Below are 23,434 nucleotides of genomic sequence, written 5' to 3' on the forward strand. Positions count from 1 at the left end.
TTAGCTTTCTTTACAGCATACTACACAGGGCTGTTCACTCAATAATGGTCAGTGTCTTCCAACTTTTTAAATTGTAATCATAAAAGAACATAATTTACTGTGAAAATGTGTGAAGGGACTAAATATTTGTTTGAAAAGTTATGAAAAATAACATCTAGTAGTGGTAGCACAGCAATTCAGAAGTGAATACAAATTTCAGAGATGCTTAGTAATTTGTAAATTTTATTTGGTATTTATGAAAAAGTATAGATATTGGTTATATGCATGTGTATGTATGTGTGTATATATACAGACAAACACACAGATACTTGAACTAGAGTATAACAGCATTCTTAGGAAAAATGCAGATGTCTATTTTAAAAGTTTTATAAAATATCCAATGTTTGTATCCTAATACCTTCGAGTCAACATTTTTGCATCTGAATAGCTATGCAATGCAATGCCTGCCATTTAGGCGTTTCCTATATGAATGTGGAATTTCTGTAAGCAATATGAAGATATTGATATGAATATTTTTCCTATACTTTAGAGATTTTTGCTAAAACTCAAATAAACCAACTTTTATCATAATTTTTAATTTTGTTATTTAGAAGAATACAGTTTAAATACATGCTGACTATAAGTTTGTTTAAATTAGTGGCAAATAATGTTTCACAACATGTTATGACATGATATAAAAACAACATATTGATCCTTGAGGATTTTTTATATTTTTTATATATTTCTTGCCCTTTAACTGACACTTATTTGAGTTCACAGTTTACATAGTTAACCCAACTGGATATAGGGAAAGTGTACTAAAAAAATCAAGTTTACAAAGTTAATCTCTGTCTTATACGTAGACTTATTTGGTCCCTTTTATTTTACCTCAATCTAATTCAACAGCAATTTATAGAATACTTTTCATTCCCAGCCTTTTGCATGATCTCAGATATGAAAATATGTGAATATTTTAAATTTAGACTCAGATCCAGTGGTGGGGTTCAGCCGGTTTGCACCGGTTTGGCATAACTGATACCTAATTGTTGCGTTTGGTGAACTGATTGTTATAATGGCACTTGTAATCAGGGTTCTCTCTAAGTTGGGCTCCTGGGCAGTCGCCCTATGTGGGAATCTCAAAGTTACATTCCTTCCTTTTTTTTAATGTTCATCTGTGCAACAGCGAATTCTAAGCACCTGTGGTAATATGTATCCTGTCCATAGGTGAAAAAAAATGGCAAGTGAGGACTCCAATCAAGAAGCAATATGGAAATACTTTAAATAACAGTTTTATTGTTTTTTTTTGGTCAGGTATTATTTAATATTATTTCATTAATATTTTAAAACTTTTTCTTCTAACATAATCTTGTTTTGTGTATCTCTTATTTTTCTTAAATTTAAGTATTAAATGCATGAAATAATAAATTACCTTTTCAAATATTATTTTTTTATACTTAAAATGGTCATTAAGGTAGGGAACCAGTTGTTAAATTATTTGAATCCCACCACTGATCAGATCCAGAGTCAGACAGTGTTGTTTCTTAATTAATTATTTCAATTAATCACAAAAAGTCTTTAAAAAGAATGGTTGTTAAATAAATATATAAATTCTCTGTGTTTTCATTATAGAAAATTCATCACATACTTGTGATATATTCTTAATAATATGTTATGAGTTTGGGGATTTTGGTTAAAAATCTTACATGTGTTGTGTTCATGCACTTTTACCTAAAATATCAAGACGTGTTTGGCTACTGTAGATTATTTCCTAACCAATTTTGAGGAGTCCATTGCAGAATAACATTAAGTCTCTACATAGTTGAAACTTAAAAATATTTCTCTGATTAAATACAGCATATAGTTTAAAAATATAATTTAGAATCTTAAACATATTATTTTGAATTTCTATATTGGAGATAGCAGTAGGTTTAAAATTATGAATTTCTTTCAATCTTCCACTTGGATTTGTTACTATTACTGAGGTCTGTTGCTTGTGAATAAGAAAAATGAAATGATAAAATAATCAAACTCTACATGACATTTGGAGGAAATGCCTTGTCTTTCACCCCCCCCCCCCAAAGCGTGTTCATTATGTTTTTAGTTCTATAACCTCAGGCATGTTCCCTGAAAAATTCTCAGTTCTCCACTTATTCCACACTTATTGAGCTCATACAGTGTCTCTGTTTACATTTTAAAAATAAAAAAGAGTAAGAGAAAATGTCAAGAACAATGTGATTTCACTCATATGTAGGATATAAAACTGAAACAACAAATGAACAATCAAGAAAAACAAGTAAAAACTCATAGACACCCTGGCCGGATAGCTAGGTTGGTTAGTGTGTTGTCCCAAAGTACAGAGGTTGTCAGTTTGATTCCCAGTTGGGGCACATACAGGAACAGATCAATGTTCCTCTCTCTCTCTCTCTCTCTCTCTTTCTCAGAAATAATAATAAAAAACAACCCTTATAGACACAGACCACAGTATTTTGGTTACTAGGGAGAAGGAGGGTAGGAAAGGGTAAAGGGGACCAAATACATGGAGATGGAAGAAGATTTGATTAGGGTGGTGGGCATACAATGCAATATACAGATCATGTATCATAGAATTGTACGTTTGAAACCTATATTATTTTACTAACCAATGTCAACCCAATACATTTAATTAAAAATAAAAAATACATATTTTTCAATGCTGGATATTGTTAGCTCCCTCTATTGCTAATGATGCAATGATAGGTCAGAATAATATGGCTATATTTTAGTAAAAGAAACAAGATGTGGTCACCTAACTTATTGTAAACCCATCTAACATGTCTCTTTCTACTCATCTGAGATTAAATTGATATTACTCTATGTACAAGTGTGGACCTTAATTTTCATCCTATAAAAAGTCAAAGTGTATAAAACGTTTCTCTTTAGTAGTCAAGACTCATGACTGATCTCTGCCTGTTGGTGGATGATTTTACACGTCAATTTGGAAATCCATTTCCAGAAAACAGAGCATTAAGTGTGTCCTACAGTGTTCTTTGTATTGATCTGGATTTTAGGGAAATCAGATTAGTTTTGCTTTCCAGTTACTCTGCTTTAGGTGTGCTACATTAAACTTTCTGTGACAATATGATAATAGTATTTTTTAAAATAGTTAGATAAATAAGAACATTGAAATGTAAATGCATGAAACCACTAAAATGTCTTTTAATCCAATATAGAAACAAGTAGGAGTTATTTTTAGACTTTAATAAATATATGGTGTAGTGCCTGACCTGTGGTGGCACAGTGGATAAAGCAATGACCTGAAACGCTGAGGTTGCTGGTTTGAAACCCTGGGCTTGACCTGTCAAGACACATGTGGGAGTTGATGCTTCCTGCTTCTACCACCTTCTCTCTCTTTCTCCCTCCCTCCCTCTCACTCTCTCTCTCTTCTATAATGAATAAAGTCTTAAAAAATATTAATATATATATATTATATATATGGTGTGACTCAGATTTATAGGTTTTATGTACTTTTTATTCCTAATATGAAATGCAAATCAGGCTATTTTTCCCCCCAAGATAAATTGTTTTGTTGGCAGTCCTCTTGAATTAAAATTAAAACTCTTAAGAGGCCAAGTCTACTTAGTGGCATTGAAAGATTGAATTCATCTTCTTGACTTATTTCTTACTTTTATAACTGAGGAATTTTTTCAGTTTCCTTAAAGAGAATAATAAAAATCACAAAGAAGGTTCATAGTACATGTTGTTTATTTATTTGTTATAACCATTTTCATTCTTAAAGCTTCTTTTATTTTGCAGTTACCTGTGGCAGATTCCATTAACTATTGTGGTAGGAAATAGAAGCCATGTGTCTTCTGAAGTAATTATTTGGGTGTCTAACAAATCAGGTAAAATATATATTCTCCATCCAAGGGAACTCTTTGGTTTTAGATAATTGTTTAGCAACTTAAACTCTGTGTGAATAAAGACACATTAGAAAAGAATATAGAGAAATGATAAGCACTTCTACAAAATTAAGTATAATATAGTATAATGTCTACATAATCTAATTTTGGTTGACCTACATAATTATTAAATTTTTTGTCTTTGATGGTAAATAGAAAATTTAAAAGTATTTGTAGTACTAATTTTAGCTGTTTCAAAGTGTATGATTTGATAATCCCAAATGTAATTAAATTATAATCAGAACTCCCAATAGAACAGTATACCAAATACTGAAATACAGGCCACATTTAGAATTCCATTTTCCTGTTATCTTCTCTTTACCAGACTGGCTCTTTAAAGAATGGGAGAGGCAATATTCTCCATAAAATTAGATAATTATAAGGTTATAACAGAGGGATATTGATCAGTCACTAAACTATCCCAAGGTGGGATCAACTCTCAAGGGGCAGAGAAAGATGAGATTCTATTCTGTTTCTAAATATCTTCTAATAAGATAGCGACCTATTTCCACTCACTGTCAGAAAGCTATTAATTGAATTCAGTTGAAATTCTTTATGCTAGAGTGACAAATAGGTCTCTATTACTTGTTTTCCATTAATTGAAGAAAAAGTCAAATGTCCTTTTTATAATATATATAGATTTAGATGGTCAAGTATGTCGACATTTTGTTTTTCTTACTCCTTTCAAATGTTCTGCCAATTGAAGTCATCTTGCTATTTCATAGGCAGCATTTTAAACAAACACATTTAAAAAAAATAAGTGGTATAAAGGAATAAACAACAACATGAATCTTGTTTATTCACCTTAGTCTTGCTATTATAAGGGAGATATAAGTGTTCAAAATACATACACACATACATAAAAAAGGTTCTTACAGCTGAATCTAACTTGTTTATTAGAAATATAAACACATATTTCTAGTTGGATTTCTATTCAAATTTTCATGTTATTGTATTTTTAACACATAATCACATTATGAAAATATGTACCTTCATATATATATATGTATATATAGTGTATAAAGATTGATATGTGGTACATTAAAATGCTTATTTTAGAACTTATTGGTATTTCTCCTTTTAAATTGTTTATTATCTATTATTTTCATTTCTTGGAGTATTTATATGATGATTCTGAATTCACATTTACAGTATTGCTTGTCTTTATGCTTCTCTTTTTGCTCCATGTAGTTCTTTTATTTACCTACATAATTTGTTATGAAATGATGAAATGATGAGTGAAAGCAGTGGGTTGTTATTGTAACAATTCAACTATTAGAATGAAGTCATCCCTTTATATGATTGCTAGGAACATGAAAAAGGGTAGGTTTTAGAAATAAAGTAAAACATTTCTTGTTGAAAGGTAGAATGGAAATGGGAAAATTAGAAGTACACAAATATATTGATCAAACATCAGAATCAGCCCTCAAATTAACTTTCAGACAGTGCTGAAATTCTGAGCAAGTTAGATTCTTTTTGGATACTTTTTCCAGGTCTGTTTCCTCTAACTCTCTAGTTACTTCCATGCCATTATTCATGGTGTCTTTTTATTCCATACAAAGTATCCAGAATGGTGTCACAACTTTTCTTGACCAATAGCCACAGATTGTTGAATATGAGGAGTTGTTTTCATTTATAGTCTTTCAATATTAGTCAGGAATCACAACATGATAGTTAAAATCATATATTTGTCTAAAATACCTTCTACATTAATACAGATGGTTGTTATACACATTCATAGTTTGAGTCGAATAAAACTCTGAGAGATGATATTTAAATAATGATATTAATGACACAGTCCCTCACCCCGAAGTTGTACAATGTTCAACCTACAGAATAAAAGGTATCATTTTCCTTTAAATCATAGAAGAGTTTTCTGGTTGATAAAACATTGTTTCACTTAAAATTTTGAGGGATTTGTGGGGAATATCCATATTAGTAAATATTTCTTATAGTCTTTATAAATATATAAATCTTGAAATTTCTAAGAAGGACCTAAAAGAAAGGCAGCCTTTCTGTTTTCCCTGTTCAGTCTTATTCAAACTGTACTTACTTTTCTTTTGAAGTTCCTCAATTTGATGATGAAAAAGAAAACTGACATCAGGAAAAGATTAAGAGAAAAAGGATTATTAAGTCTTGTCTTCTTTTCTTTCTTTCTTTCTTTCTTTCTTTCTTTCTTTCTTTAAAATTTGAGTGAGAGGAGGGGAGATAGAGAGGTGGACTCCTGCATGCACTCCAACCAGGGTCCACCTAGTGACCCCTAGCTGGGGCCAATGCTCTGCCCATTTGGGCAGATACTTGCAATCGAGCTACTTTTAGCACCTGAGGTGGAGGCTTCATGAAGCCATCCTCAGCACCTGGGGACAACGCACTCGAATCAATTGAACCATGGCTGTGGGAGAGGAAAAGGGAGACAAAGAAAGAGAGGGGGAGGAGAAGCAGATGGTCACTTCTTTTTTTTGTGACAGAGAGAGAAAGAGTCAGAGAGAGGCACAGATAGGGACAAACAGGAAGGGAGAGAGATGAGAAGCATCAATTCTTCATTGTGGCACCTTAGTTGTTCATTGATTTCTTCCTCATATGAGCCTTGACTGAGGGGCTACAGCAGACTGAGTGGCCCCTTGCTCAAGCCAGCAACCTTGGACTTAAGCTGGTGAGCCTTGCTCAAACCAGATAAGCCTGAGCTCAAGCTGGTGACCTCAGGGTCTCGAACCTGGGTCCTCCATGTCTCAGCCTAACACTCTATCCACTGCGCCACCACCTGCAGGCAGATGGTCACTTCTCTTGTGTGCCCTGATGGGAATTGAACCTGGTACTTCCACATGCTTGATTGACACTCTGCCACTGAGACAGCAAGCCAGGGCCAATTTTTGTCTTCTTTTATACTACATTATAGCTTCTCTTTTCTTTCTTTTATATATATTCAATCAATGTCAATGAAACATATTTATCCATAAAAATATTAAGAAAATATTCTGGGCCCTGGCCAGTTGGCTCAGAGGTAGGGCATTGGCCTGGGGTGTGGAAGTCCTGGGTTCGATTCTGGTCAAGGCACACATAAGAGGCAACCATCTGCCTCTCCACTCCTACCCCCTTTCCCTTTCACAGCCATGACTCAAATGAGCAAGTTGGCCACGGGCACTGAGGATGGCTACATGTCTTCACCTCAGGCGCTAAAATAGATTGGTTGCCTAGCAATGGAGCAGCAGTCCAGAAGGTCAGACCATCACCTGGTAGGGGCCTTGCCAGGTGGATCGCATTAGGGGTGCATGTGGGAGTCTATCTTTGCCTCCCAGCCTCTCACTTAATAAAAAATATCCCCCTAAAAACAACAAAACAAAAACAACAAAAAGGCATGCATAAAAATTTTCACAAACCGTAATTACCTTCAGGTTTTAGTTAAGAATTTAATATTATACTTAATCTTTTCATTTTTATTTTTCTTCAGTGAATTCACTCACAATTAATTGAAATCTTTTTTATGAGATTATTTTAGTTTTTAAAAATGCCATATTTTTTAATTCTTTTTATATTTACAATTGTAAAATAGTCACATTCTAAAGCTTCACAGAAATTGTGTGGATAAACACATTAAATTTTGAAAACTATTCAAAGTATCAGAAACTTGGGAAATTATTAATATTTTAGAGCAATAGCTAATAGATTTATTTTCCCAAGTGCCATGAATTAATCTCAGTAAAATTTCAAAATAAGAAGAAATAACCCCTTCTTCTAAATCATAGAATTAGAAGGGACCTTAAATGCTTTCATCTGGCACTTAGGTAAGGAAATTGTGAACCAGAGAATCACTGGCTTATATTTAAGCAATTTTATACAGGAAAACTAGAACTAGAATTCAGATTTTCTAATCTTGTCCTAATTCTTATTTTCAATGCTCTTTTTCTCCTTTTGAATCTGTATAAGAATGTGAAAAAATGTCTGTCATATTATAGTGAAAATTTTATACCATCTTGTCTCAATATGGTGAAATTTAGTAAAATGGACACAAAAGTCAAGAGACTTGAAATGGACCATTTCCAGCTTTCTTGGACAATTCAATTAATGTATCTCAGCATCATTTTTTATCTGTTCCAACAGATACTATTTATAAATGTGGGAAGAATTTGAAGTGCTATTTGAAGCAATAAAGACTAGATTTTTATGTTCACTATATGCTTAAGTTTGAGAACTTTTTTGTCTTACTGTAGATTTTTGAAAATTGGTAATATGTAACATGTATTGGATTTGTTTCCATTCTAGACCTAAGCAATTAAAGGTCATTGATGTTCACCCAGTAATTTTTGTGGTATTCCCCCTTATTTTGTGGAATTCTACTTGAGAGAGAGTACTTTGGCAATTCAGTGTTTAAAAAAATAAATAAAACCTGTTTTGTAGTCAGATGTAAAAAGCTTGATAATAGAATGGGAATTGGAGTTTGTGCTTCTTACTCAGGCTTGACACAAGTAGTTCCTATGATGCATTTTAATTATAGAAATTAGACCAGTGGTATGGGCATGTGTGCATGCATATACACTCACACACATTTGTATAAAATATAAATCTTAAGTAAACTTCATACATTATGGAACTTCTATGAAGCATGAACTCTGATGATTAAAATTGTGACCTAAGATTCTGTGAAGTCAATAAAAGCTAACATTAAAAGTGAATGAAGTTCTTTCTTTGTATTTGACAGTTAATATGTAAGTTATAATGTTGCTTTTGTTGGCTTGCTTTAATTGAATTACTAGAGAATATAACCAAGTTATCATTTTCCAAAATGATTTTAATAAGCTGAATTTACTATCTTGTTCTAATTATATGTAGTAATATTAGTCTTAAACAAATGAGGTTCCTTTTTCCAACATTATTGATGATGATGCAAAGTTTGTTATTTATTATTACTTCCAAGAAAGCACAAGAAAAAATGCAAGGAACAGCAGTGATTTTCAAATAAATGAGTTCTGGTAATTTTTTACTGAATAAAATAAGTAAGATATGCACCTAAAACATTTTCTTTTATTCTAGCCACATATCCATATACACACAAACTAGAAGTCTACAATATGGTAATGTAGTTCTTGGCTACATTTATTTTGAGAAAAAAACAAGTTAGGAATAGGTAATGGGGTTTTATAAAAAACAAAAATGTTAATTATAAAAAAAATTAATTGAGGTAATGAATAACCAACTAAAGATTTTCTAGCAAATTCTAGATATAGTGATTAATTGATTAAAAAGATTTTAATTAGGTATTTAGGATGATGTTCTCTCTTTTTTTAAATTTTATTTTAAAAATTAACTTTAATATGGTGACATTGATCAATAAGAGTACATAGGTTTCAGGTAAACATTTCTATAGCATTTGAACTGTTGATTATGTTGTATACCCATCACCCAAAGTTAAATAATTTTCTGTCACCTTATATTTGTCCCTCTTTACACCTTTCCCCCTCCCTTCTTCATGTTTTCCCCCTATGTCCCCATCTCTCTAGTAACCACTTTACTAGAGAGTAACCATCTATGTCCATGAGTCTCAGTTTTATATCCCACCTATGTATGAAATCATACAGTTCTTAGCTTTTTCTGATTTACTTATTTCATTCAGTATAATGTTCTCAAGTGTTCTTTTTAAATTATTCATATTGTGATATCTGATATTAAGAAAACATACCATTTTAACTCTTAAAATTTAAAATCTATTCTACCCCCAAATATGCTACTTTCAGAGCACCACAGAATAACTTCTTTGGACAAAGGAAGCTGGTTGCTTGGGAACATCAATCAAACTGGCTATTTTAGAGTCAACTATGATTTAAGGAATTGGAGATTATTAATTGATCAATTAATCAGGAACCATGAGGTAAACTGGATTTACTCATCAAAGACCGATTTTAATATGTTAACCTGCCATTTTAATCCTAAGTGGTTCCTTTTCTCTCTCTCTCTCTCTCTCTTTTTTTTTTTTTTTTGGTTGACCTCATAGGTTCTCTCTGTCAGTAACCGAGCAGGCTTGATTGATGATGCCTTCAGCTTAGCCAGGTATGTTTTCCTGTGCAGCTCCACAATAAAACTTATGTCTATAAGACTTATTATAATAGCTAAATAGTATGTATGTTTTGAATAATGTCTTTAAAAAGAATTTCTAACATACATTCTCTGTGTTTGAAGATGAATTAAAATAGTGTCCCAAACTCTTGAACAATCATAGCCATAGGATATTCTTGAGTCAGGAGAAGTTTGATCAATTTTTGCTGCAAATTCAATTTAACACTCTGGAGATTAATAATCTCTTCAATTTTGTTAATGAACTCTACAAAATAATCATTGTGCTATATTTGATCTTTGATGGAAAATACCTTCAAGCTTCAGCAATTTTTTTCTTGAAATATATTAGTACATCTTTATATAATGTTTTTTAAATCTAATTTATTATGAAAACCTTTTGCTACAAGATGAAGGTAAATATTCCATAAGGTAAATATGTTCTGGACAAAATATATATAGTCACAAAAGTCATTAGTTTTATTTGTAATATTTGTGTTATTTTTATAATTAGATTTATAATATTAAAATCAGTAATTCTTTTAAATAGTCATTAAATGCCATATTTTTAATTTTTACATTAGTAAAGTTCCTTGGAAATAATATTTATAAACCCAAGCTATTTACTCAATTTTAAGACTACTAAAAGAAACTCATACCTTTTAATATTTTGAATTAACCTATCCAACTACAGTTTTAATTTTTTTTCTAAATTTTTTTGAAGTGAGAAGTGGGGAGGCAGACAGAATCCCATATGTGCCCTATCGAGATCCATCTGGCATGCCCATAAGTGGGCGATGCTCTGCCCATCTGAGTCCTTGCTCCTTTGCAACCAGAGCCATTCTAGTGCCTGAGGTGGAGGCCACGGAGCCATCCTCAGCGCCAGGGTCAACTTTGCTCCAATGGAGGCTTGACTGTGGGAGGGGAAGAGAGAGATAGAGAGAAAGGAGAGGGGGAAGAGTAGAGAAGCAAATGGGTGCTTCTCCTGTGTGTTCTGGCCCGGAATCGAAGCCAGGACATATACATGCCAGGTGGACGATCTATCACTGAGCCAACCAGCCAGGGCAAAGTTATCTTTAAATGGAATATTTTATTTAATTTATGATTATTTTCCCATTAGGATGCAAGTAAAGAAATACAAAATCAGATATATTCAGATAAGTGCCCTGAACTTCCTTGGTGAACAATTATTCATATTTCACTATATTCTAGTAAATATTTCATAGTGTTGCTACTAATTGGTATCAACCTTCTTTCAGTTTCTAGAACACATCATGTTCTCTTTAGTTTCTCATGTAACAAGTAAGAAATAGCAGCAAATATTTATTAAAACATGTATTCCAGGTATTGTTCTAAGGATTTTATAAATGGCCTTGTTCAATTTTTTTCATAAGCCCATGGAGGAGGTTTGACTACTTCAGCCATTTGACAGCTGAGACATAGAGATTAAGAGGGTTTTGATCACTTAGCTCAGGTTACACAGCTTTAAGTGAGGGGTAGAGGTTGAGATTCAACCCCAGATAGTGGCACAACTTAAGAGCCCAAGTCTAGTGACTTTGCCTATTATATAAAATTTCTCTCCACCCTCATCTCACTTGTCTGTCAAGAATATTACTAGTCACTTAAAAAAAATAATAAACATTTTATTTGCATTTCCTTAACTGAGTCTTACCTGTTATCCCTAGTGAGAGTGAGGTGACATCCTGAAGACCTTTGTGCTGAACGACTTACCTTTCTGGGTCCCTGATAATTTTTGGTTGATCTTAAAGACAAGGCTTTGTCTCATTCTTGTGTTACTACTGCCTAACTTAAACTCTGGTACAGGGTTCTGCCAATATATATTTGTTGCATGAATTGATGATTAATTATTTGGTATTCAAATGATAAATGTTCAAGCTATTGTTTTGTGCAATTCAATAAACTTATTCTAGATATTGTTTAATGGTTGTTTTTAAAATAGAAATACCATATGAATGCATTCTAATTGTGCAACATTAATACAACATTAATACAAAAGAGAAATACAATGTGAAAATTTTATTTTTCTCCTCTCCCTTGCCAACACTTTATCCTCCTCACATGTAAAATTATTATTTGCTCTGTTTCAATCCAGCAATTTTTCTTTACATTTTCATACAGTTTGTTATTTTTTTACATGAACAGAAATGCATTCTGTTCTCTGACTTGTTTATAAAAAAAAAGTCTGGGGAGGTTTGTTCCATTGTTTCTGATTTTTCATTATAATTATCATGACTGCAGTGAGTATCCTTAGCAGTCTTTTGTTTTGCATATATGTATATTTATAGGATGGATTCCTGACCATGCAATATTTTGTTCAAAGAGCATAAAATTTTTAATAAATGTTACAAATTGTATTCCAAAGACTTTCACAATTTAACCCTCTATCAAGTATGTATGAGTGGGTTCAATTCCCATAAACCCGAAAGTCTTGCAGCAAAAATAATCTTTTGAAGCTGTACAATACTAGGTAAATTAGCTTGTGCATCTTTTCTATATATCTATTTGCAATTTGCATTTTTTTGTGTGAATTGTTACCTGGTTAAAAAAAGAAATATATAAATCAAGTAGAAAATGGGTATTTTTCCTATTATATATTTTGGATTATTTTTGGATAATCTTTTTTTGTAGCATGTACTTTTTACAGTATTTTCTCTAAATATTATATTCACTTTTTTGTGGTATATTTCAGCATTCAAATATTTTAATTTATATGTCATGTTATTTTTTTTATAGCTTTCTGGTTTGCTGGTTCTATCTCACATAGAACACCTTTTCTGTTCAAAGATTTTGGAAATATTCCTTTAATTTCTTTAGAGAATACTTTGTTTTCACTTTTTTCTCTTCAGTCTTGCCTTCTCTAATTCATTTTTATGTATAAAAGAAATTAGAGCCTAATTTTCTTCAACATTAGTACATTTATGTATTTTAAAGGCCTCTCTTATTCACAAATTTGAAATGATAGCTTTACCTTAACGTGAATGCTCATGTTTTAGGGAACTGATTTGATTCTGTTTAATTGGTCTCTGTATTTTTGGTACTAGTGCTATATTGTTCTAATTAATCTAGCATTATATAGTATGTGTGATTGACAAAATTTTCTCGTTTTTTAAATTTGATTCTGAGGGATTTTTTCTTTAGATTTTGTTTATTGACTGTACAGAGAGAGGGGAGAGATTGGGGTGGAGGGGGGTGAGAAGCATCAACTCACAGTTGCGCCATTTTAGTTGTTCATTGATTGCTTGTCGTATGTGCCCTGACCGGGCAAGCCCAGGGTTTCAAACTGGTATCCTCAGCACTCCTGGTGATGTTCCATCCACTGCACCACCACAGGCCAGTTTTGTTCAAATTCTATTTAAGACACATATTGTGTCTTAAATATAATTTTTAGAGTCAGTTTGACAAAGCCCAGAAAAATCCTGTTTTGGTTTTGACTGGATATGCATTGGATTTATAAATTAATTTTTTAAAAATTGTGTTTTTAAATGTGAACTTTCCAATACCAAAACATGTTATTTTTCTCTATCCAGGTCCACAGATCAATGTCTTTGATGTACTTAGGTTTTGGTAATATTATTCTCTGATTTTAAAAATGACATATGTTTCTATAGGAAAAGGCACAGCTTCTGCACTTACATATGCTAATTTTCATTGTTGGCATATATGAAATCAATTAATTGATTGCCTTGCAAATATCATTGTGTTTTGACTTGAATTTTGAAAGTAGTGACTAAAATGCCTAGGTTTTTTGTTGTTGAACACTGGCATTTATGTTTTTGTTTGTTTGTTTTTATCTAATAAAGCATTGTTAGATTGGGAGATATAAAACTGAACAAGATTCATTCCTTGTTTCAATGAATTCACATTTTAGCAGGGAAAAGTCACTGTAGGCATTGCACTAAATTCAGTATATAATTGCTAAGAATAAAATATTGTGAAAGCACTAGGAAGTAAAGAATTAATGTGGCTTAGAAAGATTATGGAACACATGATATAGGGAATAACATTAGAAGAATAAAAATTTACAGTGGAAATCCATTAAAGACTTTAGGTAGGAGAGTAAGAATTAAAAAAATGTAAACTAGAGGGTGGCTTTATGGCAGGAGAACTATTAAATAGTAATGCTCATGCTACATCTCGGGTAATGCAGAGATTTGAGAAGGAGTGGAACTGGCAGCTAGATAATGGAAGAACTCTTACTGAAGTTGTTAGCTTACTATTGATGGAAACTGAAAATTTGGAATATGCAAGAGGAAATATAAAAAGCACTGGATTTGGATGTTTAATGCTATTAACATGCTTTGAGTACAATTTTAAAAATTTATAAAAGTATATATCACTGGAATATGGACCGTTGCATCTTGTTTGAAATATTCAAAATACATGAAAATTATTTAGAAAATTTGTTCCTATCCAAAAAATTTCCAGAGATAAATTATCATCATCATCATCTTTCTGGCCCTGAGTAGTTCCTGCACTGATTTATTTATTTAGTTGCCACTTTCCTGAAAAATTTAATTATGCAGAACACATGCCAATTTACTGCAATATTAATATCATAGCATATTTGCTTAGCCTGTGTAGCATATTTAAAAAACTTCTGTCATAGGCAGTTCCATTAAGAGTTCAATAACTTACAAAACCTTAACAGGAGCAGATATTGACAATTTAGTTTGCAAATTTTGTTAAGGAGTAAGATACAAGTTATTTCTTTTAAAATATTAGTATTCTATTAACAAAAAGGATAAGAGCATATATCTGGAGATTATAAACATCATGCTTAAGTGTTTTGTTATTGTTGAATAGTCATCATTAGTGCTTACTACATATTTGATGAATGTATCAGTTAAAAAATTAATAAAGATATTTTATCAACTTGTTTCAGCATTTATAAATTTGAGATATGTCAAGGAAGCTGTAAATATAGTACAGGAGCCAGTGAAAAATCAATGGCTGTGGAAGGAGGAGATTATGAGAACACCCAAACCCATGCTTCCACATTATTTTTGTTTCTGAGCCCTGTTGGAAACAGTCCTGAAAGGACTGATAGCATGGTTAAAACTCCTTCACAATGTTTGCAAACTGAGTCATAGTAATTGGCACCTTCTGGGACTTCTTTTATCATGGCTTTTACTAGAAATTCTGTTTCTTCTGGATGGCTCTCCTGTCTCTTACTTAAAGTATCTCTTGCACATTACGTGTTTGTCATTTCTTCATTCATTGTAGAGATAGTAAGGAGTGTGATGTGCCTGAAAAGCAACAGTACCAACTCACCTGGGCTAGATGAGGAGCTGCTTTTCCTACTTTGATAGCTGGTTGGTTAAATGTGCAATGTATTGACCTCTCATGGATGAAATAGAGAAGGAATGACTTAGAACTCTTTTGTGAGAAATACCGTGGCAGACTGGATGTTCTGTCCCAACTCCCTCACTCTCTTATAGCAATAATAAGATCACTTCACTTCATCTGAGCATTGCTATGCAGAACCTGATTAAGGATCCTGCATATCTTTGACATATAGAGCTTTATAAATTCTGATTTTATAAGGGATGTTTAGTCTGTTAATTCTTTCTTTTATCCCAACCATTTTCTATTTTGAACTACTATATAATCAACATAAAGATTTTTCTTTCTCAGTTGTGTTTTATAATGAAATCATGAAAGTTATTAATAATAAATTACTGAGAATACTGATTAAAATATATTTTATATTGTATTCACTGACATGGAGAGAAGGATGATTCTTTAGATATTTATATTAGATTTGTTTGTGAGAAGTACCCTTGTAAAATTATTATTTTTAAATTCTTTTATTGAATTTACTGGGGTCACATTGGTTAACAAAATTATGTAGGTTTTAGGTGTACAATTTTTTTGTGTGAAAGAGATAGGGAGAGAGGCAGAGAGAGGGACAGACAGACAGAAAGGGAGAGAGATGAGAAGCACCAATTCTTCATTGTGGCTCCTTAGTCTCCTTAGTTGTTCATTGATTGCTTTCTCATATGTGCCTTGACCAGGGGGGCTACAGCAGAGCGAGTGACCCCTTGCTCAAGCCAGCAACCTTGGGGTTTCAAACCTGGGCCCTATGCATCCCAGTCCAATGCTTTATCCAGTGCACCACTGCCTGGTCAAACTCAGGTGTACAATTCTAAAATACACTTATATTGTATTGTGTGTTCACCACCCCAAGTCAAGTCTCCTTGCACCATCATTTATCTACCATTTACCTTCTCCTACCTCTCCCACCCCCTTTCCCTATGATACTGTATTTCCCCATGTATTAGATGCACCCTTTTCCAAAAACTTTGGGGTCTAAAAACTGGGTGCATCTTATACAGTGGTTGTAGATTTTTTACTTGCAAATCTGCTTTTTTGTGCTTGTTTTTGCACTCATTGTTGAAGACAGTGATTCGTCATCAGACACAGATTAGGAGAAGCTAATGGATGTGAGTCTTGACAATGATGAGGAGCTGTATGAATTTTATGATGAATAAAACTTGACTTCAATAATTTTAATACAATTTTTTTCAAATTTTGGGCCCCCAAATTAAAGTGTGTCTTATACATGGGAGCATCTTATACATGGGGAAATATGGTAATTATAATTATATTCTTATTTATCTTTTGTTGAGCTACTCTAATATGTATGCAAAAGTATTACAATTAAATATAAATCTTAAAAGTGATAAAATTGTTTATTGCCAATAAGATTTATTGTTGGCTTTTTCCAATCTTCTCCCATTGAACGGAAGCTATTAAAATTAGTTCTTAGTTATACTCTCAGCATTTCCAACCAGGGAGCATCTTGTTGTGCTATGAGAGAGAGTTGGTTCAAAAGCGTGGTGGCTATCCTCCGAAGTTCACAACAGTTTTCACATCTCTGGGTTGGGATTCTAATTATCTATTTGTCCTAGTCAGCTAATGCTCTTCTGAGATAAACAAAAGGTTACCTTAAAGTCCTCTTTTTATACCTTTCTGCATGCAATTGCCTACTAATTCATATCCAAAATGCCTCTAAATTAGTCTTAGTTTATGTAGTACTTTGCCAAAGATAAATGTTAAAAATAGTTTGAAAGCATTTTCAGGACATTTCACTATAAGAGCTTTCTTTCTATGATAACCCAGTAAAAGTCCAGAGTAGAGGCCTGAATTTTCAAGTTACACTGTTCCTGCAGGCATACACTTGTTTCCTCAAGGTGAGAGAGTGAGGGAATATGTTCCCTTGAGCTATATTTAGAGTCTTTTGTGAGTAGAGTCACAAGTGTTGCCATAGGGAGAAGAATTTAAGGGAGGTGCTATACCCAGTATTTCTGGGAAGTGCAAACCTCCCAAGGACCAAGGACCTAGGGCAGGCCTGAGGCTCTTGAGGACTGCAAATTCTCAGTTACTTCTAAATTGTACTGCAATAAAGCAAAGCAGATTGTAACCTTCTTATGCCAACTTTGTGTTTCAGCTCTGTAGGTGAAAATGTTTTAATATTAATGTGTGATGTTTGCTAGTGCTAAGTAAAAAAGCACATCATTTGTAGGTTTGATCCATTTTCATAGCAAACAGCCTGCACCCATGAGTTACAAGAAGTGTGGGTGATGTTTACCAGTTATATGGATTTGCATGAGCCATTCTTTTTAAAGAATCAGTAGTCTAAATTTTTAAATGTAGATACAAATTTGTTTGAATAATTTTAAATATTTATGCTCTTTAGCACCTCACAATTTAAAAACAATTTTATAATTCACATTGCAGTTAGTATTATCTGATTAGATTTGACACAAAACTGTGACTCTTGATTCTCTTATTGTTTTGAAACCAAACCCTAAGATTTCATGAGAATTTGCTCTAGGATCTCGGATCTCTGAGCTTCCCAAGAATTTAAAATACTTGCTTGTTGACAAAAAACTTATATTATTTAAGCAGAGTTTCTTCCAAAATGGTCATTTATACCATCACCTTTATTTGTAGTACATTTTTTAGCATAAAGGTCTGAACTAGTATGTTAATGTTTCTCCTCTCATGAATCTGATTTATCCCTTCTTGCTGGAAATCTTTGCATATTCAGGTGCTGTGCCCCTTTGAGCATGTGCTGACAGACCACCAACATCAGAAATACCTGAGATGTTTTATTAGAAATTACGTATCTCTAGAACTACCTGGGAGCCTGCTTCCTATGCAGCACTACCTGAAATGTTGACAAACTCAATAATGTGAAACCTACTGCTCTTGAGCTAAGAAGGTATTTATGGCATCAGTTGAGACAGGCAGGTGCTTCTTTGATCCTGAAAGGCCTGAGAGTGAGCATCCTTAACAATAACAGGATGGCATTTTTGGGTCCTAGAGTCATTCAACAAGTAGGAATATCAGGGAATCCAAAATACTCTTTTACTCTTCTTAAATCCATTGCTTTTTCAGATATTTCATCAGATACCTGTCGACATAACTCATAATCTGGGCATTTCAGAAATTTTCCCAAGCATGAGAAGGTACTGGAGGGTTCTGAGGTCATTAAGAGATACCTTCCCTTTCAAATGAGCACACTGGCACATATCAATCATACATGTGCATATTGAATTCTAAAGTATGCAGTAGTTTTCCCTGGTGAAAGGCATGACAGAGTTTTCTTGCAAATTTATCTGGCATCTAAACATGAAATATTCTGCAAATCTATTGACAATGCAAATTGGCAGGAAGAGTTGAGCTACCTACAGCAAGGGTTGATTGAAAGAGTATTTAGGTTTTGTGATTATTCTATATGTTCTTTGAAGGAATCAGGAACTTAGATAGATGAAGGGAAGAAAAGAAAATAGGGTCTTTCAGCAAGGAATAATTGATTAAAAATGAGAGTTTTCTGGTAGACTTAGTCTGTGGGAAAAATTAATTGAATGTTTTGGCATTTGACTTATTTATATAAAAGTCTAATTTTTCCCACATACACATAGCCTCCTTTCATTTTTATTATGATAAATTAAATTAAGAATAAATATTTAAAATAGGAATATGTAAATCTGTGTATTAATGCATGTTTCATGTTAAAGTATTGCTTGCTGCTTTGAGTTGTCTTGTAATAATATTTTCCTCCCTCAGAAATGAGATTCCTGGAGGGTTTCTAATAAGGAAATCTAATTTCTGACCTTTTGTGCCATGAAGGTGAATGATTAATTTAAATTGACACACATTTGTGCTTATGTGGGAAATCTTAGAGCTTTGGGAGATAATTCGAGATACATGATGTTCTCCATTAATTTTATGCAATCTGAACTATCCTGTTTGGAATGCTTCAAATGTCTTTATGTGGAGTGGAGTACCGGTGAATAGGCCTTCACTATTTGGGATGTAAGAAAACATCAGCTTAGAAAAACTTGACTCATTGCAACTGTGACAGAACCCATTTAGTGTTATTTAAAGATATGAGTACAGTGCCATGCAAAAAAGTTAAGAAGAGGTAGTGCTAAACCCTGCAGAATCAGACCACATCTGGATTGTAAATTGGATTCTTTCTAAACTTGAAGTGGCCTGGTGTGCAATTGATTCTCTCCTCTAAAGGAAGGTGGCCAGAGGATTCCAGTTGGCAGCTACTTCACTTAATTAGGTTCAGCATTAAACAGAGGTTCAATATCAACTCTCCAAGTTACCAGGTGGTAGGACTATCATGAAGAGGAAAAAAGAATTTGCAATATAAAAGAAAATATTAGTCTAGCAGTCTATATGAGATAAATTCAACTAAGGCTAATAAACCTTGAAGAGAATAATGGCTGAGTATCAGAATTTTATGTGGATGCTAACGTAAACACCGGCTAAATTAGTGGAGGGTTTTTGGGAATGCTCTCAGAAATGTCAAAATAAAAGAACACCAGGTGAAAGTTAGCTGGTTTTGAATTCCCAGCATGCACATGTATTTGAAGTTAATTGCATAAGCAGAGGTCAATATCATGAATTTTAGTCATGCCATATCAAGGGAAATGTTGCTTCTTTTGCAACTGATAGTGAGACTAGAATTATTACAGAAATTTAGTTACTTTGCAAAACAATTAGGCCCTGGCTTCCTATCTTACTATACTTTTAATATTGATCTTTGTAGAGTTTTTTTTAGGTTTTCTATTTCTATTTTTAAAATGTTATTGCATTCTATTGAATTTTGACATGGATAGACTATCAGTTGTTTTATAGGGTATGAAGAGTTGAGAAAGCCATATTGAAACCATACTGAAACACAAAATTTGTGTTTCAGTAAATACAAAGTAGTATGTAGGGTACTTCAATAAATTATATTATTAAATACAGGGTGAATGTTAACGAATTTGTCTTCAGATAGATGATATAGACCCAGAGTTTGGAAAGCAGGTGGATAACAAAGACATGATACTTATTATATGCTATGATGAAATCACTTTATTTGGCCTGAGAAAGTTTATTTATTGATTGATTTTAGTGAGAGAGAGAGAGAGACAGACAGACAGACAGACAGAAAGACATACAGAAAGTGAGAGAAATGAGAAGCATCAACTCATGGTTGTGGCACCTTAGTTGTTCATTGATTGCTTTCTCATATTTGCCTTGACGGGGGGGGGGGCTACAGCTGAGCCAGTGACCCCTTGCTCAAGCCAGTGACATTAGGCTTCAAACCAGCAACCCTTTGGGCTCAAGCCAGCAACCATGGGGTTATTTCTATGATCCCATGCTCAAGCCAGCAACTGCCGCCCCTTCCCACTCAAGCTCGTAAGCTACATACACTGCAGCCAGATGAGCCTGTGCTCAAGCTGGTAACCTCAGGGCTTCAAACCTGGGTCCTCAGTATCCCAGGTTAATACTCTATCCACTGTACCAACACCTGCTCAGGCACGGACTGAGAAAGTTTATTTTTAATTTAATTTCATATGAGAAAAATATATAGAGTTTTAAATTTTGAGAATCATAACTGAGGTTAAGTTAAATAAATTCAAGTAACTTTCTTAGTGAAAGGAAGATATTGCTGATTTAAATATTTTCTACACATGAATTATACACTAAATATTACATATAACAATAAAAGGTCTTTCATGAACAAACAATAAAATATTTGATGAAAAAATTTTCCAATATTCATTTACTTCAAGAGATGCCAAATAGAATAGGAACATATAATTTTTATTTGTTGGTTTGTATTTCATCATTATAAATGCATGGAAACTAGTCAGAAAATATGTCAATAGTTTCTCAGTTTATATGTGATATCTTCCACTTATTTTTTGTTGAAGATAAGTTAATCAATTTATATAATGTCTATGCATGGTATATAAGTGATATGATAACATCTTTCAAAAACAGACAAAATGAGAATAATGAAAAGTATGAGAAGCACATCAAAATGCTTTTAGTAGGTTAACTTTTTTTAATTTTAGTTTTTGATGCTTATTGGTAAGAATAATTCACAAATAAAACATTCAGTAATACAAAGTTGGTCAGGAATATTTTCCAGTTATATAGTAGCAGCTTTTTACATTCGAAACACATGAGGGTTAAGAATATATGTAGTTAGGAATGGAAATGGCAATTCCAAATGATCTATACACAGTGTGACAGTTCATTAATTAAAAAAATATTTCAATAAGCACTACTGGACACTGGGCATTGTTATAGACATTAGAATGAATAACATTGACTATATGAGCCAAAGTACCTGCTTCAAAAAGCTTACATTACAGGGGACAGTGTTTAAAGTCATCACCCAAATAAATATCTCTCAGCTGGGAGTTCTTTTAGAGTAAATAAATAATAAAGCAAAGAATGGGAGTATTTTGAAATAGGACACAAAGAAGGAGTTTATTTTCTATACAGTCGCCAGGATGCTCTTCCATTTCAGTTGGTATTGAGCAGTGACCTAACAAGGTCAATGAAGGAGTCATTTGGAAGTAGACCCTTCCATACAGAGGAAGAGCAAGGCCATGGCCCTGGAGTAGAATGTGCTCGCATATTCAAGGGAAAGCAAATGGATGTGTCTCTAGTAGAGTAATTGGCATGGCAGGATGAGATGATTTTAAGGATGTAACAGAGCATGGAACATATAAGACCCTCTATCCTATTGTGAGAATTCCGGATTTTATTCAGAATAAGAGGGAGAATCAAAATGAGGGTTTTGAACAAAACAGTGGTGTGATCAGACATGTTTTTGAAGGATCACTCTGGCTACTCTAAACAAATTCTATTAAAAGAGAGCTATGGATTCCAAGATGGCAACAGAGTAGGCAGACACACAGACTGCCACCTCATGGGACCAAACTGGATTACAAATTAATTTAAGGATAATCACTGTGAAAAATCAACTTTGGACTAAAAGAACAGGACTCAAACATCAAGGAGCACAGAAGAAACCACACCAAGCCTAGTAACAAGTGTGGGGATGTGGTAGGGGCTCCCCTGCTCCCAAGTGAGTGTCCAGAGGTTTCTCATTGTAGGGAGAGAGACCCTGAGAGGTGGAGATCCTCAGACCCAGGACCAGAGATCCAGCCTGGAAACTCAGAGACTGGAGGAGACAGCCTGACAGCATTGAGTGGGGAGAAGAGTGGGATTTCTGTCTGTGGGAAATGGCTGGTGGAGAAGTTGCAGTCTTAAAGGGCCAGTGCAAAAAATATTGCTCACAGCCCCTTGCCTGAGGGTTCGGGGATGAGGAGGGCTGAGAGGACTGGTTTTGCATGAGGAGAGTGGGGAGATTGAGGCACGGGGATACAAATGGTGACGGGGAGAAGAATACCTGAGCTGAGTCATTCTCTAGTGCCAAGGTGGTCATAGCTGGGGGGAGGGTTACTTCCTCCATCAAGCACAAGCCTAGTGTGGAGCCAGTTGACCCACCTCCAAAAAGCTCTCCAGCTCCAATCAGCACGGAAAGGCCATGGGGAAAGGAGGAAGTAAAGAGGAGGGGCAATGACTCAGGTTTACAGAGAGACCTGAGCTACACTTCCTCCTTCTGATATGGAGAATGTGCTCCGCCCCCAGAGAGTAACTGGGCAGACCACACCTACTGGTTCTTAGAGGTTACACCCACCACATTTCTGGATAGAGTTTCAAGTGGGGTCAAAGAACAAGATATGCCCACTACCCCCTTCCTAAACAAAGAAGTTCTCTGATGGGCTCAGCAAAAAAAAAAAAAAGTAAAATTAAGACTTTTAAGAGGCGCTACTAGTTAAGGAAAATTAAAATCTAAGCAACCAGCAGAAGCTGAGGGAGGAGGAGCCACATTCCATATATCATACTAACCTCAGACCCACAACCCCAACAAACTTGCAAACCACACACAGGAAAATTGGGAAGGCAGTGAAATATAATCCATATGAATCAACAAGAGAACTCCCCAGAAGAACTGAATGAGATGGAAGTAACCAAGTTACCAGATGCAGAGTTTAAAATAATGATTATTAGGATGCTTAAGGATCTCAGAGCTACAATGGATGGACTTAATGAGCACCTAAATAAAGAAATTGCAAGCA

General features: G+C 33.8%; 1 protein-coding gene across 1 annotated transcript in view; it reads left to right on the plus strand.

Moving 5' to 3' along the window:
• Positions 1 to 23,434, plus strand: part of TRHDE (thyrotropin releasing hormone degrading enzyme) — a 458,543-nt gene that overhangs the window by 341,608 nt on the left and 93,501 nt on the right. The window contains exons 10-12 of the mRNA XM_066365808.1: positions 3,772 to 3,860; positions 9,647 to 9,780; positions 9,904 to 9,959. Coding sequence (XP_066221905.1) covers positions 3,772 to 3,860; positions 9,647 to 9,780; positions 9,904 to 9,959 — 279 coding nt within the window. The remainder of the gene's footprint in view (positions 1 to 3,771; positions 3,861 to 9,646; positions 9,781 to 9,903; positions 9,960 to 23,434) is intronic.

The sequence above is a fragment of the Saccopteryx leptura genome, chromosome 2 (assembly GCF_036850995.1).
Source record: "Saccopteryx leptura isolate mSacLep1 chromosome 2, mSacLep1_pri_phased_curated, whole genome shotgun sequence".
NCBI classification, from domain to species: domain Eukaryota; kingdom Metazoa; phylum Chordata; class Mammalia; order Chiroptera; family Emballonuridae; genus Saccopteryx; species Saccopteryx leptura.